This window comes from Saccostrea echinata, unplaced genomic scaffold (genome assembly GCF_033153115.1).
Source record: "Saccostrea echinata isolate AGI-Se365-2 ecotype Australia unplaced genomic scaffold, CSIRO_AGI_Sech_v1 ptg000054l, whole genome shotgun sequence".
NCBI classification, from domain to species: domain Eukaryota; kingdom Metazoa; phylum Mollusca; class Bivalvia; order Ostreida; family Ostreidae; genus Saccostrea; species Saccostrea echinata.
This window is the reverse complement of record NW_026889803.1, coordinates 36,642,011-36,662,510: the sequence shown is the minus strand read 5'-3', so window position 1 is coordinate 36,662,510 and position 20,500 is coordinate 36,642,011. Positions and strand designations below refer to the sequence as shown.

The 20,500-nt window shown below is 33.8% G+C and overlaps 1 protein-coding gene across 1 annotated transcript; it reads right to left on the bottom strand.

The window, feature by feature from the left end:
* Positions 1-1,475: 1,475 nt before the first annotated feature.
* On the bottom strand, positions 1,476-20,331 carry LOC133172195 (terminal nucleotidyltransferase 4B-like). Its single transcript, XM_061307042.1, has 11 exons — positions 19,829-20,331; positions 19,189-19,312; positions 19,002-19,048; positions 18,736-18,856; positions 17,626-17,721; positions 17,298-17,438; positions 15,727-15,940; positions 14,825-14,948; positions 4,324-4,512; positions 3,733-3,856; positions 1,476-2,151 (listed from the first exon to the last, which is right to left on the bottom strand). The coding sequence occupies exons 1-11, from the start codon at positions 20,191-20,193 to the stop codon at positions 1,669-1,671; spliced, it is 2,028 nt and encodes a 675-aa protein (XP_061163026.1). The 5' UTR covers positions 20,194-20,331; the 3' UTR covers positions 1,476-1,668.
* Positions 20,332-20,500: the final 169 nt, after the last annotated feature.

Here is a 20,500-nt window from a genome sequence, read left to right as displayed (position 1 = left end):
TGCTAAAAAATACTAAAGATAGAGAGAAAGACAGAAAATACTAGAGAGAGAGAGAGAGAGAAATTTAGGATACAAAATAAGAGCAATCTCTTCTTTAATTTGAAAATAGTAAAAATAAAGAACATATTGCAACAGATACTTTAAAAGCAAAAAAAAAAAAAAAAAGAATAGCCATACAGAATGGACAGCACTATTTCCTGATTGCTGGCACAGTAAGCGGTAAGTTTTTAGGTCTGTTCTGATGTGTATAAAAAGCACCTATTAAATTTTTACAGTAGTTCATTCATGAAAAGGCACAAAGAGAAATAATTGACACATGATCTGTGTAGAAAACGGACTTTTTTTTTGAAAGTCTGTGTTCAACACGACTCTCAAACAACACAACTTGTTTAAAATACAGCTTTAAAACAAGCCGAAATACATATTAAAACAGTATTTAAAAACAACACAACATTGTTTGAAAATAAAATGACATGATAAAAAGTGAATCAAGACCTTTGCATATTTTATATTGTGCTTTTAATTATAGAGATTCTTTTGAATCCAACATTATTATTTCTCATAAAAACAATGTACATTATGAACAATAACTATCATGTCCAACGTCTTTTCAGTTTTTCATGCAATGTTTTTACACACTGAATCCATTAAAATATACAATGCTATGGTATATTTTTAACCAAAAAAAAAAGAGTAGGGGTGAAACGATACACCTCCTTCACGGTTCGATACGTATTGTATAATTTTGTCTCGGTTCGGTTATTTTCGATACGATACATTTTGATAGAAAGAAACAAATTCAACGTTGTTTTATGCTTTCTTTTTCCAAATCTAGTCACATATTTTACGAATTTTATTTGCAAATTGACTAGAAGAAATTGATTAAAATTATTTGACTGTCAAAAATTATTTACAAGCTATCAGTCATCAAAAATTTACGTTTTCTATACTTATTTATACTGAGTAACGTGTTTTGCCTCATGCCAAACCCGACTGAATAACGATCCCGATCGAAAAATGAACCGAACCGAAAATTAGAGATTTTGCACCGAGTATCAAACCGAGAAAAAATACCGCGGTGAATCGATACCGCGGTGAACCGTTTCACTCCTAAAAAAGAGATCAAGAAAAAAAAAAAAAGGAAAATGATATTTGTTGTCAACATGGTAAGGTGAAGAATGGAAAATATATCACATAAATCATTGATATCACATAATCCGACTGTGATGTGAACAAGAATATCTGCCCATTTAATAGATATATATACTTTTTACCCAATTTTACGCCTTTGAAGAACAATTCATACATAAATTACCATATTTCTTATTAAAGTGAATGATTTGGATTGTTGAAATACATTTGGTATTTGAAAAAAAAAAGGTTTCAACATACATGTACAGAAAAAATTGAATCTCCAAAATAAATCTTATTCACATCATTTTACAACATAATATCTTTGAGACATGTATACCAATTACAGATTTGTCCAATGTTCATAAACACACACAAAAAGTTTTTTCTATCCATATTCATTTTTATGCCTCCTGAACTCATATATGAGGCACCAAGTAATAGACAAGCACACACGTAACACAAAACACACACAAAGATCTCCTCTTACACTTGAAGGGCACCATTGATTACTGCCACTCCGGGCCTAAGTAGGGGTTACCTGTGGCCTGCAGTGGCACTTGGATAACTGTCCCTCTTGTTATAACCATACCCATTTCCTGTGTTTTTCTTCTTCTTGTTACTACTGTTCGTCCTTGTGTAAACGCGACCACTTTCATAGCTGTTTTTGTTTTGAGCACTTCCTCCGTGATATGCTTTTCGTGGCGGTCCGCTGTCATAGTGACCAGAGTTTCTATTGCTGTTTCCACGGTTCTCGTAACTGTTATTATAACCTCTGTGGCCATTGTTTACATTAGTTCTGTTGGAACCTGCTGAATGAGTGGAGGACACACTACTACAACTAGTGTCTCGACTTTTGGATGAACCTGTCCTTTGTTTACTGTTGCTATGTGCCCTGTCTCTACTACGTGTGTACTCCTGACTGACAACAGCTGTCTTTTTCTCCACTTTGACTGGAGTTGTGGGTGTTGATTTTGTCACTTCTATTTCAGTCTGTTGTTGAGGATCAGGTTCCGAGTCCTACAATGAGAATAATCTTTTTTACTTCCCTGCTTTCTTCCCTATTCCACAAACTTCCCATTTCTATAAAGAACACCTATAAGATCTTTTTTTTCACTTTTAAACAATCACTTACACATCTCTTCAAAATCATTAAGGAACAGTTCAAAACAGCATATTTTCACTATACAGTGCGGTCTCGTTATTACGATGTTCATTTTGTCACTGGAAAATATCGTAATACCGAGGGCAACGTAATAAAAGTTCCCAATAAAATCCATTAAAACATCGTTTTGAAAGTTTGTTATTTTTGTGGAAGGTGTATTTTTGCCCTTTTGTTCCCTTCTTCTGTTCTAATTCCTAATCAAAACGCTAATACATATATAATTTATTAACAACTTATCTTGAATAGATATCTTCATGGTGATATTTCTTCTATTTCTTTCATTTTAAAAGAAATACGTATATTTCTTATAAAAACTTCGGCGATCTATCGGATCTTCATTTATCTACCGCCATTTCCTTACTTTTACTTTCGTTTCTGACTGTAGATAATGCGTTCGTAAAAAATTCAACAAGCCGTCTTCGTATTCAATTTATAGTCGTTTACTACATAACAACAACAATTTTTAATGGGCTTTTGGGTGTTCAATGAGCTTAGAGCAGCAGTGAACCACTGATGAAAGAGTGTGACTGGCATATTTAAGGACGGAATTTGACAACGTACAAGCTATATGTCAAAATAAATTTAATTTTTTAAATTACTGAACAGAGTTCAATTAGCAGTTCAGCAATTATCGATTTGTATTTCTGCTGACACCTGTGAGGTAGTCCAAGCCACAATCAAAGCTGTTAAAACGTAAGTGAAGTTCAAATTTGGCCAAAATTATGTTTGATACCCAAGCTGTCCATTACCGCAATTTAATTGCAAACGAAATTACACAATACGTGTTTAACATACATGCACAAGATTAAATGTAACCTTTTATTTAATTAATTAATTTTATTTATTAACCAAAGTATAAAAGATAAAATAAACTTTACAGACATAGATAAACTAGAGACTACGTTTATAAATAAACAGTTTAAATTTAATTGTTTAACAATGGCTTTGACACGATGTCTCCAGTTCTGCTGACCTCGCTAGAACAGTCAAGGTGTGTGCAGTCAAGCATCACTAATCACCTAACGGCCCTGCAAGTTAACACTCTGTCAGAGCACAGGTGTTTCAATGTTTATTTAGCGTCTCCTTAAGTGTCTACCGTCGATCAACACTGAATAAACACGGAGTGAAAAAAAATTTTGGACAGAATTTTCACATCGTAATACCGAGTCCCGGCATTTTAGGACATCGTAATAAACGGTTCTATTTTGTATAGATTTGTTAAGAAATGGTTTTGTGCTTTGAATTTACAACGTAATAAGCGTTCTATCTTATTAAACTGTCACCGTAATAACGAGTCCGCACTGTACTCACTTCAACCAAATTATTCTCTGTCTCTTTTAATGAAGATCTAGGAAAAATAACTTTCTTTCCTTCTAAAGAATTTCACAAACTGTAGCTCTACTTTGTTAATTAATATACCAAGCTGCACTACTTACTGTGTCACTGGTAAGACTAGAAGTGGAGCTACTGCTCGCTGAGCTGCTGCTGGATTTGTACACAGAACTCGAGTCGGACTGTTCACTCTCCGGATTGCATGGCTTTGATCCATCCTCATTACACCTATAATCACAAATATTGTTAATTAATAAACAGTTATTATGAATATACAATACTTACAACTTTATCTTTATTTTTTTCAGAAAGATAAATGTATTGTTTATGCTAACATTCCCTCAACTCATTCCTCTTTTTACCAACAAAATCAACTGTTCTGAGATCTTGACCTAGAAGACTTAGTATTGATTGTCATGTCTTTTTTCACTCCTAGGCTTAATGTGTTTCCAGTAAATAAGACTTCCTATAAAACTGGCAAATTCAATGATAACTATTGAATCACTGTATCATTAAGACATTACCATCATTTTATTCACATTTCTAAAAATTTTGAAGTTTTGTTAGATTTATTTTAAGTTACTGAATATTTTTTTTTATCTTATGACTGAATGCCCAGCAGGAGCAAAACTGAGATTTGAAAGATGAAGGACTAAGACAACTTTCACTTTTGGATTTAAAGATGCCCCATCTACCTCTTGCTGCTTTCATTACTGACATCACTTTTAGATTCCGACGCTTTGCTGCTATTGGCAACACTAGCATAGCTCCTGCTTCTGGAATCCATCATGTTGTTTTCTGGGATTTTACGAGGGAATGTTACTTTAATCCAATGTCTGTACTCTACAACTTCATTTGTCACTCTGACTATTCGACCAAGTATGCTGGGAAAAAAAAATCACTTTTATCACAAACACTTTGATAAAAAACAAAAATAATAGTTATTCAACTTCTTTTGAACCAATAAATTATCAATCCTAAATGCTTAATGATGATTAAGATTTCCAGCCTGGTAAAACATCTCTGTAGTAAGTATGCATCTAGATAAAGATTTTGAAATATGCTAAGTAATAAGAGATTGCCAATGAAAGTTATACTTTAAAATTGGTAATTCTTATGTGACCTCATCCATTATTCCTATTCATGTTACCTACTGTGATGAAAGAGAGGGGTTCAGGTAGCATTAAGCAAGATTATGCTTAGATTTTGAGATAATATTTTTGTGTATTAAAATATAGCCTTAAGTGACCATTGCAATAATTAAAATCAAATATTAACTGCAATGAAGTTGACAAAAACACCATTTACTTAAATTAAGCAAAAAAAAAAAAAAAAAAAAAAATTACATGCTCATCACAAAAGCTTTGAGAGCTTTAGCCTTTTGAGGAATGATCTTTGTTGATATAGCCTGAAAGCAATAATTGCAAATGTTCATTTAGTTCCCAAGTATTCTGTTTTTAGTATCCACTGCACCACGATTCTTCAAAATTAAAATCAAGGAAAATATATCCTTGCTGTAGTATGCACTTGTGCTATGTTTTACTGAAATCAAAACCAAACTGTAGGAGGAGTAACATTTTGAAAGAATTTCACAGAAACTTTTATTATTAGTAACCATAGCAACACCATTTGTCAAAATAACGGAAACTTGGGACAGATTAACACCAAAATAAATGACATCTCATGGAGTCCACATTTTCCATGTTAACCAAGAAAGGGGAAGGTTGTTTCAAGATGAAATTTGTATTGATCAGTTCTTTTAATAGTATTAAATAAAAATGGTGCTGTCAATCAACATTTTTGAAATAGGGAAAAATGCTCTTAAGGTCAGGATCTAGTAAATGAGTTTAGATGGTCTTTTCTGGTGCTAGATCCATTATGATCTCATAATTGTGTAACCAGTGTAAGTAATTAAATGTTTCAGTTTCAATGTTTTATTTTATAATTATTTCTGTTGTGTGTGTTTACATTTGTGTTGCCATGTGTGAATGTCCACGTGTGAGTATTTATGTTTACTAGTGTGACGTACTTGACCATTTCCGGTTTGACCAGTTCTATTTCTATTAATAACTTTTTACTAACTTTCCCGCGACTAAATGTTTTCCATGCACACTCGGCGCTACACCCTTTACGGGGATAGACGTTATATTGTATTAGAGCTGATTAACAAGTGGTGCTTGGTAAATATATTTATTTTATATACATATTTCTTATTATCTTTGTAATTAAAAGTAAAGTCATCAAGTATTTGTAAATGTTTATTAATTATTATGACTTTATTTCAGGTTTTTCTTATATATATTACAATAATTAAAATCTTGGTCAAACCTTACTACTGACTTATGTCTTACTGAAGAACCTGGAATCTACCGACATGGTTTACAAATGGCGCCCACGTTAATTGGAAAACCAGGCATCCAAGACTGATCCATTGGAATAATTAGGAAAAGAACCCGGGGAGCGGATTGGAGAGAGGGCGGACATAGAGAAGTCGCTGACCTTTTCATTTCCATATCCAGCGAATTATAGGCCTATTCTATACATCTTATGTGTGAATTCATGGATCTAAATCAGCTTTGAGTGTACAGTAAATCATTAATGTGTTTTGTTTGAAACTGGCCGGTATTGAAAAGTGTGTTCATAACAGTGTAAAAAAATTCACAGGCGGATCCCGAGAGGCGAATCCGATACTTCCGGAACCGTGACGTCACAGTTATGCGCGCAGCGAACCAATGACCGACCAAAATGGAGTCTTCCAATTCTATTCAGCGTGATTCGTAAACTGGTCTGCGGAGCAAAGGTACTGTAACTAATTGTGCATACAAATGGTCATTTCCATGTGTTATTCTGTGTACTTGTTTGTCATATTTGTGTGTGCAAGTTACTGTCTTCGTCTAATGTGTTATCTCAATGTCTGTACTTACTACTGAGGTGTAAAAAGGGAATTCCCAAGGTCTATTTTTGTTTCTATTTATAGTGCACAAGACAGTTTCTAAAGTTTTGCTGTATTAGTGTATACTTTTTTCTTTTTCAGGTTGATAATTGTTTGTTTTGCAAATTATATATTTTTGTATCTATATTTATATTTTCATTGTAAGTTCATTATTTATAGTTTTATTTATTTCTAGGTAGCTGTAAATTAGGTGTTTGTAAATTTAGGTAGCAGCAAGCCGAGTTCACTTTCTAACCAGCATGCAGTTATTTCACTAATCAAACTAATATTTCTTTCAGTCCATTGAACAGTAGACAGACCTACGGAGCAGAGAGTTATTGTGTGTATGTCTGTATGTTGTGTGTTTGTGGTTTTGAATTTTAGGAATTTTATGATGAATTGTTTAAAACTGGGTATCATAAGTTGAATTAAACCATCTTTAAAGTATTCAATTTCACCAGTAAACATATCACCAGGTAACTTACTCAAAAGTTGATTAAGAGTTACTACATCAGATAGCAGTTGCTGTGGTTGTATGTACAAAGTTGTAATGATCTGTTGAGGTGATCAGTTGAACAGTTTTTTGGTTTGTTGTTGTGAATAGTTATTTTATATTGGTTTGAACTGTACAGTTGGCGTAAATATTTGGTGTGAAGTTGTGAAGTGTAATTAATTGTTCATAGAAATGGCTGACAAAGAAAAACAAAAGGTTACTGCAGATGTATCCTCATCAGAGGAAAACAAACTTGATTTTGCTGGTGTTGCACAACCTGCAACCAGTACCCCCAAAACCACAAAAGATGGTAACCCTGTTAAAACAGAGGTATCTGTACCTGCTGAACATTTACAAAGTGCAAAACCAAAGGTATCTATACCTGATCACAATGTTCCTTTACATCTTGGACAAAAGCACAATCCCTTTGCAAAGTTAGCTTGTAATTTTGGTGATACTAGTAGTAGTGGTAGTAAACTACAAAATACCTTTTATGATAAGGATGGGAATAGCATCAACCAGGTGTATGAGTTTAATACTAACATCCCAAGAATCCCACAATTCTCGGGTGATGACCCTCCTCAGAAGGGGGATGTTTCATACAAAGAGTGGAGATTTGAAGTGCAGTGCCTAATGCGTGACCCTGATATAAAATCAAATATTCTGATACAAAGTATTAGACGGTCATTAAGGGGTACAGCAAAAACAATGTTAATTCCGCTAGGTGAGAAGGCTGGTGTTAAGCAAATTTTAGAAAAACTTGACATTTTGTTTGGTGAAATTTCCAACAATGGCATGATTATGCAAGAATTTTTCAATGCATTTCAACTACCAGGTGAGTGTGTAACAGCATTTGGGTGTAGACTTGAAACAATGCTACAGAATGCCATAGATAATGGTTATCTTGATCGTGCATCTAAGAATGACTTATTACGGCATAAGTTTTGGACTTCATTGAGTTCAGAGAAGCTTAAGTCTCAAACAAGACATAAATATGATGACATCAAGAATTATGACAAGTTGTTGTTAGAAATAAGAAGGGTAGAAAAAGAAATTTTGATAAGTTCTAGCATTTCAGAGAAAAAGCCAGTTCATCAACATGGTATGTCAGTATCTGAAGACTTAGAGGAGAAGTTAATGGAGAAGATGAGGAATATGGAGACAAAATTGGAAGGTAAGATAAATGACAAGTTCAACCAGATACTAGAAAAATTGGATGGTAGAACAAGTAATGTAGCAAGTAGACCTACAGAAAACAGAGGTAGAGGCAGTTACTACAGAGGCCGTGGAGTTTGGAGAGGCAACTCTAATTACTACAGAGGTAATTCAAATGACAGAAGGATTAATGCTGGTCGAGGTCAAGGACAGAGACGGGATCAAGGAAAAAGAACAGGTAATTATAACCCAAACGAATAGAGGTCTCTGATGAAGGCCGACCGGGGACCATGATTTCAAGTGAAGGCCAGCAGTTAAAATGCAAAATGATTGGTGAGTCAAATGAGACTATTATTTTTATGCATGACAATTCTTTTACAGGTCTTGTTGACAGTGGATCAATGGTAACAACATTGTCATTATCAGGTTACTATTCTATGAAAAATCAACCAGAGTTGAAAGATTTATCTAACTTAGGGTTAGAAGTGTCTGTTGCAGATGGTTCTCTATTGAAATACAAGGGGTATATAGAGTGTACTGTAAAAATTCCATTTATGGATGTAGAGTTATTTGTCCCTATTTTAATTGTACCAGACACTGATTTCAATAGAACATGTCCTGTTATCATTGGAACTAATGTGTTGAGAATTTGTAGAGATTTGTTGGGTGAAGATTCCAATGAAATAAAAACAATTCCAAAAGAATGGAAAGTAGCACTAAAGAGTATGAAGAGTAAGTGTTACCATGTCAAATCAGTGTGTAAGAAACCTATTATGGTACAACCTAATGAATCTACTGTTATAAAGGGTCGTGTTAAAGGTTTAACAAGTAACAACATGACAATGGTTTCTGAAAACTGTGATAATACTGATAGGTTTACAGTTTGTCCAAGGGTAGTTAAGTTTTCTACACCTACTACAAAGTCTACAGTGCAAGTCAAAATTTGCAATATATCTGCCAAACCCATCTCAGTTAGGCATGGCACTGTACTTTGTAATCTCCAAGAAGTTAAGGTGGTAGATAATTTTTCTGCATTAAATCCCAAATCTGAACTGTGTGACCCTATTGAACTTGGAGTTAAAGTTGACTCCAGTATGCTTAATGAAGATCAGTTCAATACTGTGAGAAATATGCTAAAACAGTACAGTCATGTATTTTCGAAAGGACCATTAGATCTCGGAAGAACTGATTTAGTCAAACATTCTATTGAGTTAGATGACACCAAACCATTTAAACAACCATATCGCAGGATTCCTCCAGGTATGTATGAGGAAGTCCGTCAGCACGTGCGCGAAATGTTAGATGCCGGAGTTATTCGCGAATCCAATAGCAATTATTCTTCGAACGTAGTGCTTTGTCGAAAATCAGACGGATCTTTGCGGTTTTGTCTCGACATGAGAATGTTAAACTCGAAGACGCGTAAGGATTGCTATATGCTTCCTCGGTTTGATGACGTCATAGATACCCTGTATGGAGCCAAGTTTTTCAGCAAACTCGACCTACGATCGGGCTATTGGCAGGTGGAAATTGAGGAAAAAGATCGGTACAAAACAGCATTCTCGGTAGGTAATTTAGGTTTTTATGAGTGTAACAGAATGAGTTTTGGATTAACAAATGCTCCTGCAACATTCCAACGGTTGATGGAGAAGTGCATGGGAGATATGCATTTGAAAGAATGTTTGATCTTTTTGGATGATGTACTCATATTTTCAAAAACTTTTGAAGAACATTGTGTTAGACTTAAAAATGTATTTACAAAATTAGCTCAGCATGGATTAAAATTGAAACCATCAAAATGTGAATTATTCAAAACTTCAGTAACTTATTTAGGCCATGTTATTTCAGAAAAAGGAATTCAAACTGATCCGGAAAAATTATCAGCTGTTCGTGATTGGCCAACACCGACCAACATCAAACAACTCCGTCAATTCCTTGGATTTGTGGGATACTATCGGCGTTTCATACAACATTTTGCCAAGATAGTAGCTCCACTTAACACCCTACTTCAAGGTCATGGTACAACTAAGAAACAGAAGAGGAAAAAGAATAGAAATACACCAGTAAAGTGGCAGTGGACGAAGAAAGAGGAAGAGGCATTCCAGACGGTAAAGAGCAAGCTTCTAGAACCCCCTATACTTGGATTTGCCAATTACAAATTACCATTCATCTTACATACAGATGCTAGCAGTTTTGGATTAGGGGCTGTTCTCTACCAGGTCCAGCAAGGTAGGAAAAGAGTGATAGCCTATGCCAGCAGAGGCTTGAGGCCAAGCGAGCGGAACTATCCAGCTCACAAACTGGAGTTCTTGGCACTCAAATGGGCGGTCAGTGATAAATTTCATGATTACCTCTATGGTACTACTTTTCAAGTGATCACAGACAATAACCCCCTTACATATGTGCTCTTTAAAGCCAAGCTTGACGCTACCAGCCAAAGGTGGGTTGCTGCTTTGGCAGGCTATGATTTTACAATAGCATACAGACCTGGTCAGCAAAACGCTGATGCAGATGGGTTGTCAAGGAAGCCAGAGCTTTTCTCAGAGGCTATTAAGGCCATATGCCAGTCTATACTGTGTGGTGTTCCTTATTGCCAGACTATTATAGATGACTCTTCACCAAATTCTGCTAGTTTTGAGACAATAGAATCCCAATATCTAAGCAAAATTAACTGGAGAAAAGAACAGGAGGAGGACAAGTATCTAGCAAGAGTTATAGAATTGAAGAAACAAGGATTTTACCCAAAAAGAGTGAACATGAAAAAGGAGGATTATTCAGTTCAGAGATTTTTTAGGGAATGGAGGAAACTTTATCTGAAAGATGGAATTCTCTACAGGAAAGTAATTATTGACGACAAAGAGGTAAGTCAGTTGGTGATCCCTGAGGTGTATCGTGAAGTAGCTTTTCAAGGAATTCACAGAGATACAGGTCATCCTGGAAAAGAGAAAACCCTGTGGTTAGCAAGGCAAAGGTATTTTTGGCCAGGGTTAGAAAGGGAGATAACTGAGAAGATAGAAAATTGCCCTAGATGCATAAGACGCAAAACTCAAGCAAAGCCTTTTGCTGAGTTAGTCCCTATTGAGACCACACATCCAATGGAATTGGTGTGTATTGACTTTTTGAGTCTAGAGAAAAGTAAAGGAGGGACAGAGGATATATTGGTTATTACCGACCACTATACGCGCTTTGCACAGGCCATACCATGCCGTAACCAAAAGGCTACTGTAACAGCAAAAGCCCTATATGAGAATTTCTTCCTTCATTATGGTTTTCCAGAGAAATTGCACAGCGATCAAGGCAGGAATTTCGAGTCAAAAGTTATAAAGGAGCTTTGTAAGCTGCTAGGAATCAGAAAAACCCGTACAACACCATACCATCCTATGGGTAATGGTTCGGCAGAGCGGTTTAATCAAACACTTTTGAAGATGCTGGGTACCCTAGATCCCAAACAGAAGACAGACTGGAAACAACATGTTGCCCCTTTGGTTCAGGCATATAACGCTACCAAGAGTGATGCGACAGGTTTTCCCCCACATTTCTTAATGTTTGGTTGGAGTCCAAGACTACCTATAGATTCCTTCCTTGGACTTAACCCAGGAAATGAAGGAGATGTCAACCCAAAAGGATATGTGGAGAAACTTCAACAGAGGATGAAGTCAGCATATGCCATAGCATCTGAGGAGGCAAGGAAATCAGGATTAAAGAACAAAGAGAGATATGATGCTAAGGTAAGAGAGACCAAGTTAGAACCGGGAGATAAAGTGTTGGTAAGGAATGTTGGTTTAAAGGGTAAAAACAAGTTGGCTGACAAATGGGAAGAAACTGTTTATACAGTGAAGGAAATGCCAAATCCAGATGTTCCGGTGTTTAGGGTTAAAGCCCAGGGTAGACCAGGCAGAACAAGGACGCTGCATAGGAATATGCTTCTCCCTTATTCTGGATTGCAAGAGGGGGAGGAAGTACAGTCTAAACAGCAGGAAGGTAGCCGAAAAAAGGCAAAGAAAGAGGGCTTGGACACTTGTATGCCAGCAGTAACAACGGATTCATCCGATTCATCTGAAACAGAATCTGAGAGTGACAGGGAAAATTGGACAGTGAGAAGAGTCTTGAGGACAAGATCAAAGGGAGACAAACCTGAACTGCCATCATCTATACAAGGGGTTTTGCCAGTAGTTGATGAAGGTTATAGTTACTCGGGTATTAGTCAAAGTCAAAATGAATTTAATAATTGTAATTATTCTTTATCCTTTCAGAATTCAGATGTTGATGAGTTGAGCCAGAGGACCAATGAAGCAAGTCAGAATTCCGAGGCAGATGTGTCAGAGCAAGCTCCAACTATTAGACGATCTACGAGAACAAAGAAGCAGCCAGATAGATATGGGGAATGGACGAGTTAAAATGGACACTCAGAGTAAAGTGATAAGTGAAAGTGATTTCAAAGACTTCTTAAGTGAAGATAGTATTTTATCATTGTTTTTATGATTTGTGTAAATATTTATTCTGAATAAATGAATCTATGCATGACATTCACCAATACATGTTGTTTATTTAAAGATAAACAATTGATACTGTAATTATACAGTGTAACTTTATTGAACCCCCATCATCAATTGATATTTGATGAAATTAATATTTAACTTGAGATTGACTTGAACATATTCAGTTGATTGCGGTTGGTTCAGTTGATGTGATTCGTTGACAATGATGTTGAGGTCTTATGTGTCAAAGGTTTGTGGCAGGTTTGTTCTTCAGTGTCAGTGAGTTGTATTTTGGTGATGCATTAATGGATTCAGATGATGTTCGATTATTTTACTTGGTTTGATTATATTTTTAGCATGTTTTCTGGATTAATTAATTTGTTGTACATATATTCTGAATTGATTCAGCACTTTGAATTAAAACATTGCCTGATATTTAATTTCAGAGAATGTCAGGAGCCATTTAATAAAAGGGGGGAATATGTAACCAGTGTAAGTAATTAAATGTTTCAGTTTCAATGTTTTATTTTATAATTATTTCTGTTGTGTGTGTTTACATTTGTGTTGCCATGTGTGAATGTCCACGTGTGAGTATTTATGTTTACTAGTGTGACGTACTTGACCATTTCCGGTTTGACCAGTTCTATTTCTATTAATAACTTTTTACTAACTTTCCCGCGACTAAATGTTTTCCATGCACACTCGGCGCTACACCCTTTACGGGGATAGACGTTATATTGTATTAGAGCTGATTAACAAGTGGTGCTTGGTAAATATATTTATTTTATATACATATTTCTTATTATCTTTGTAATTAAAAGTAAAGTCATCAAGTATTTGTAAATGTTTATTAATTATTATGACTTTATTTCAGGTTTTTCTTATATATATTACAATAATTAAAATCTTGGTCAAACCTTACTACTGACTTATGTCTTACTGAAGAACCTGGAATCTACCGACATGGTTTACAATTGATTTAAGCTTAATTTTTCCTATACTTTACAAATGTAATAGAATTATGTAGTATTAAAGGGAAGCATTTCCATGGAATTCAATTTGAAATCATGTCAAAAACAACCTAATTTCAATTTAATATACATGTAATTTTACATAAAATAGAGGTCAATATATGAAAAGGTGTTTTTTTTAGAGACTGTGAGCAATATTGATACATTTTCTTTTTCTGAGATGGGGAAAAAACTCAGAAATTTATATCTGACTCTCATTTTTCATTGAAAATGATAGTTTAAATTTTTTTTTTTTTTTTTTGCTGAGTTTATCTTCAAAGTATGTCCAGATACACCCCTTTTTTCATTTACCAAGCTATATCTGTAAAGGATGATTTAAAGAACTCTTTTCTCAAATTTGAGAAAGCTGTAGGCACCTTTCATTTACTAGATCTTGACCTTAAAAATCCCTATTTATTTTCCTACTTGCAAAACTCAGCTTATTTATATATTTTCACTAGCTATATAATGTAACATTATATTTGCAATAAAAATTGGTAAGGCCAAATAAAAAAATATGTGTGGTTCCCGTTACACCTCCAAACAAATTAGGGTAGGTAGGTAGGTTTTTTTTTGTTTTTTTTTTAATATAATAAACGTCGAAAATATCATTGAATGTTCTTGAATTAACTATTGGTGAGATAATACTATTGCTTTCTTTCAAGTGGTGACAAAACACTTATACTGCATGTTGAAACGATGTTGTCAAAGAAGGCCACCATTGCTGAAACTAAAACTAATACCAGAGCCAATGATGGAAATCGGGGAAAATTCTGGAAATTTGGAAATTATCAAAAAAAAAGTTTAGGGTCGGGGGTATAAAATAGGGACGGTCGGGTAACCGGAACCACACATATTTTTTTATTTGGCCTAATTCAAATCTTTTGATACATTTGAGATATTAATAGTCTTTTTTTTCAATTTTACTGTAATTATCCTAAAAAATAATCTGGATTGAAGACTTTATCTATTTATAAAGGGAATGTTTACATATGTCTTGGTTAATCTTTTTTTGCATTCAACAATATCTGAAATTTTCTAATACATGTACTTTCATATAGAGAGTCGATATCACTCAATTTCAATATGAAAAGCAACTTTAAAAAATAATGCAATTAATTAAATTCTCACCTATGCTTTGGCTTTCTTGAATACATGTATTGTGGGCCTACTGTGTAACTTAAAACTATGTAGGCATATTCAAAGGCCTGTTTCACTTGCATAGCACCATATGAACTTCTTCCTATGTCATTTCCTAAAAAATAAATAACAACAATTAAATTTCTACTTCTATAAGCTCATGAGACAGGATTCTTTTTAATATTTTCACTCATGCTTCGCACTCATGAAAATATTAAAAAAAATCCTGTCCCACTCGTGAATTAATTCCATATCCAACAACAAGACATTGAATATCCTTTTAAATTAGATATTTGGTAATTTTGCAAGATTTAAAAAAGATCTGCAGAATGACTTAAGTATAATTATGAAAATAGAATTGTCATTTTTATTAATTTTACATAAAATTCTGAAATATAAAAATGCCTCCCACATAAAATTTATTGGTGATAAAATTAAAAAGGAACATAAAACCTCCCCCTCATCTATTTTTAAGAAAACTGGCCCGAGAACCATAATTTCAATTTTACATAGCCTTCCCATCTAACATTTTGAAAAGACATTTCAAAGCAAAAACAGTCATTTATTTTTTGACTTATTTCAACTTAAATACATTCAATACTAGCCAGCTTTAATGCATGAATTGCTTCTGAAAAAAAACAAAACTTTTTACACCTAATCCATTTCTTATACCCCTTTGGTTCATCTTATTTGCAAATTCAAATCACAACATACCTGTAAGTAATATTTGACCACAATATTTAATATACAATGAAAATAGTGAATCTTTGAAGATGGATGAACACATTCATCATTCAAAGAGTATAAATGCCTTCGAAAGATGAACTGATAACAATGATATGACATTTCATTTTCATTGATGATAAGGACATGAGTAATATGCTCTAACAAACCTTTTGTCAAAGGATCTTCAATACACAACATTGACGATCTATATCCATTTTCCATGCTTCTTTGAATTTCGTCTTTTGGTACATATGACCCTCCATTCTTAATGCGTATTCCTGTCTTCAAGTAATTATAATTCCTTCCATACAGTTCAAAAAATTCAATCAGCAAAACTCCAAGATTCGCATTTGGCTCCAATGCATCACATCTTGGATGAAGCTATTAAAAAAAAGTGCATTATTCTTGAATCACAATTTCGATCTCAATTCTGAAGTGCATGAATGATTAAAACTAATAACAATTTACTATGTATTTTTTAAAAATATTTTATAGCTATTTACTTTCATTTTAAGCCCAATTTTCTGAAAAGAAAACCAAACCAAAAATGAAAGTACATATTCTTGGAATCATCAATCCTATTGTTAACCCTATAAATCAATAAGCAAAGATAAATTGAATATAAATCTGATGTAATCTACTTCACAAGTATAACAGAACTTAAAATGGATGATTGACAATTTTCAAAAGTGCCACATATTTTTAGTATTTCAAATACTGACACTTCCTTAATCCTGCTCATTTGAATTGTTTGTTAGTCAAATAAAAGTACGCTGTGAAATCATCATTGTTCATGGGGGACCAATATTCATGGATTTCTTGAGTCCCCCTAATACACAAGTTTACATCCCTAAGAATCATTAATTTTTCAACATAATAGTTCATTAAATCTTATTTATGTACAAGTTACTCATGAAATTATGTCCCCATGAACCAGTAAAATTTTGATTGCCCACAAACACTGATCCCTGTGAATATGAACAAGTTCCACAGTACTTGTTCATATTGCCCAATGTTCTATTATATATCCCTACAATCCTTAATGAGACCATAATCAGGGGTTCCATTTTTTTAAAAAAAATTTTGATGCTCAAATCTGGTACTTGAAAGGTGAATTTTAGTCAAGTCCATGGAAGATATGCCCAACTCTGCATTTATAGAATCATTTTAAAAATATTATTTGTTCTGAATGAATAAAAACAATGTGTTACTGTCTTTCTGCTTTTTTTTCTCCCCATACATGTACCATGACAACTCTGTTTTGATTCATCAGTTATATGGCATGTTTACCAATCGGTTCGAAAATCACCAGACCTCTTTTCTTTCGACTTTTATTTACTACACTGAGAGCTAACATTTCAATCATCAAGGTCCCTTATTAACAGTTTGCTGAGCCATAAAACCAAACTTAACCAAGTCCTGACACCCATGTTTTTAAAGTCTAACACTAACACTGGGAAATTGAGTAAGAATGAAAAAAAATTTGTATTTTTGAGAACATTTTAACTGTCATTGTACAAAATCATCCACTTTAATGAAAAAATCAAGAGATTTTTTCACTTCTTAAGAGTTAATGATCTATCTTTCAGGTTCTTTGAAATAAACTACAATAATGCCAAGTCCCCCAGACTATGGGTGATTCTAAATACAGAGCCCCAAACAAGAATTACTTAGTCCTGGATGTCAGGCTTGAGTTTTGAACCCTGGCCACAATAAAACATTTCTGCTTCTATCTTACCTGAAAAAAGCTGACTGTCATGTAGATGAGGCTGTAGGAACTTATTCCCCCTGTAAACACTTCATTCAGATCTCTTTGTAGAAGGAACTGTTTTAGCACCAAGACCAAATATTTCAAATTTGGGTATTCAGTCATGAATTTCTGTAAGGATAAAAAATATTAATAACGATAAAATTATCCATCTACATTAGTGTATATATATATATATATATATATATATATATATATATATATATATATATATATATATATATATATATATATATATATATATATATATATACACATTTTCTCAACTCTCAATTTGGATCTTTTTCTGACTGCTTACACTGATTAGCTGAGCACTTTCCACCGAGTTTTGTGTATTAAAGCTTATGTCCACCTTCACATCAGTTTGGAGGTCCACCATTTTGATAATTGGAACCTTGAAAAATATATACATATTCATTATATATATCCTTTACATACATATATATTTTCAGAATCATCTCTACCTAACAGACAAGTCTGGTTCAAGTCCAAAGTTTCTTTGATAAAGATGATGATTTTAACAAAACTATCTTATTCCAATTAAGGTTTCATTCCTTAATTCAAAATGTGTAGCCATTTAATACTTTTCTTTCTAATTAAAAAGAGTATTGTAATACATACGATTATCCCTCCCACTAGCTGCAGAACTGGTTGAGAAAATTCGGACAGATAAACTAGAGTGCTACAGATCCAAACAAAGTACAAACCTACAATTTATGGCGACACCTTTTTGTTGTTCATTTGGGATTTTTTTTAATTTTATTTTATGTGTTCCCCCGCTACAAGAATGGAATCTACACATATCTTACTCCTATTCATAATAATTTATTTACCTTTCAAACAGCCCTTTATGGCCTTTGGAATGTCAGTTCAAAAAATTTGCATTCCGATTTTGGGGGTCGTGCCAAAAAAAAGACTGTCAAAAAACATATATACATGCAGAGAAAATGTAAATAAAAAATTTGGAAGTTCAAATATCATCTATAAAGAAGACACATCATAAGTATATAAAAAGAAATTCGATAAATAAAATTTGGACATGCTAATTTAGAAACAACATGGATGTCAGAATGCGAATTTTAAAACTGATACTCCAAGACCATATAGGGCTGTTTGGAACCATTGAAAGGTATAAATAAAGTATCAGGAATAGGATTAAAATATATGGTTAATTAAAGGATACCATGCTTAAAGCTGGGGAACCCATAAAATACAAGAAATAATACTCAAAGCAAGTGATAAAAACTTAAAAAGCAGCACCATAATTTGAAGGTTTTTACAATGCTTGGATCTGTAGCTTTCTGGTTTATCTGTCTGAATTTTCTCAACCAGAGAGCTACAATTTTGCAGCTACCCCCACCCCCTTGTTGCCCCTTCTAATGAGTTTATAACTACAAAATGTACTTACAGAAGCTTTGTCTAGCACTTTCACAGAGGCTGGATCCGCATAACCTCTTTCTCTCAAAGCTCTTTCCAGGGTGAACAGAGGTAGACTGTCCCATTTTCCATACACAACCAAATCAATATCACTGCAAAATATAACATTTGTTATTTTTTGCTTAGTTTTTTCCTCTGCAAATTTACTTCAATTAAAATTCAACAGAAATTTGGAATTAAAAATGATATGAGTGACATTCTAAAACATAAGGGACTTCTGAAAGCTTCATAACATACCTTGTCGGTAAGTACAACCCTGTTTTGAAACTTCCAAATATTTCCACCTAAAAATACAGAAAAATTTCATTACACCTTAAAGAATACAACTGATGTTAAAAAAACATAAACAATTGTTACAAACTTGAGTGAAAAAGTGCTATCTTTTTTTTCACTAAACTGCAATTGTAGAATTTAAGGCACAAACCTTTGCCTCTGGCCAAAGCTCTTTGACAACATCTTTAATTCTTTGAACAACCTCATTCCTCATGTTTGCTTCTTCTGCAGTTGGTGACATATATTCATAAAAATCCTTAATCTCTTCATGGAGCCTGAAATTAAAAAAAAAATCTAGAATAAATTCAATTGGAAAATGAATATAATTACAATATATTCTCTCAAACCATTAGCCCTGATAACCAAGAAAACTGTGTTCTGGTAAACATTTATTTTCTGAAACCATCTAAAATTTTAAACATTCAAGACAATATCGTGAACAGTACTTTAGAAAGGTCACAAATCAATACCAAGTTACATAATCTTTGAAAGGCGGTTGAAAGGTATAAAATGACAAAATGGAGAAACGGCTTGACATATGTTATATAACCTTGAAAAAGTTGAATGATAATCTTTCAGTTGGTTTCATACAATGTTGTTCATTATTCTTTCACATAATTTAAGAAAAGCATTAATATTTTTCAGAAGTCACGTACTCTTCGATATTTTTGGGTTATTTTTGTAAGTTTGAGCATTCTTTGAGAGAACTGTGAATGACTTGTCATGCGTGGGCGTGATTGTGAATGAATACTATTTCCCTTAAAACAACAGGTCTATTTAGCCGTACTTACCCTATAACATTTGGTGGGTAGTCCTTTCCTTTTCGGATCCATGGTGTTAATCCACCATTTTCATGCAAAAAATGTTTGTAGGACGAATGATTCAGACCGTATGTGCTAGCCTTGTTTTCTCGTTTTCTTTTAAAGCTGTTCTGTTGATTCTGAATATTGTACTGCTTATTCGTAGGCGCATGTTTCTGTGCTAGATTGTTATTTACACTGAGCGAAATAAAATCTGGTGGCCTCTGGTCCAAATTATGATTTGAATTGTTCAGCGACATATTATCCACGCCTATCTGGGTCTCGATGATCCTCGTCCAAATGTCATGGGCTAATCCTAACTGCTCAGGTGAATACCAAGCTATTCTTGGATCCATTCAAACTTGTATTCGTGAAAAAATAAAAGAAGGAATTATTTCCCTCGTCCCAGTTCACACAATTTCACTTACATTCGGATACAATCTGTACAACTGCTGACTTCGAATCTTGTCGTCGGAGAAGCCGACATGCGCATGCGTAAACATTCATTTAAAAAAATCTGGAAATTTCCACTATCGACAAAACGACAAAATAAGCCAATCATTCATGGTAAAATAGATTGGGAATTAATGCAATAGAGTATGTGATTTAAATGAAACTAATAAATTTATATCAAAACTTCCAATTACCTTAATCTGACATTTT

What these genes read in the sequence shown, in the direction of transcription:
- LOC133172195 (XM_061307042.1), bottom strand. Translation starts at nt 20,193, where the DNA reads ATGGATCCAAGAATAGCTTGGTATTCACCTGAGCAGTTAGGATTAGCC. An exon ending in GGGTTGTACTTACCGACAAG is followed by an intron (nt 18,857 to 19,001) that starts GTATGTTATGAA and finishes TATATTTTGCAG; the next exon opens with TGATATTGATTTGGTTGTGT. An exon ending in TGACAGTCAGCTTTTTTCAG is followed by an intron (nt 15,941 to 17,297) that starts GTAAGATAGAAG and finishes TTTTTTTAATAG; the next exon opens with CTTCATCCAAGATGTGATGC.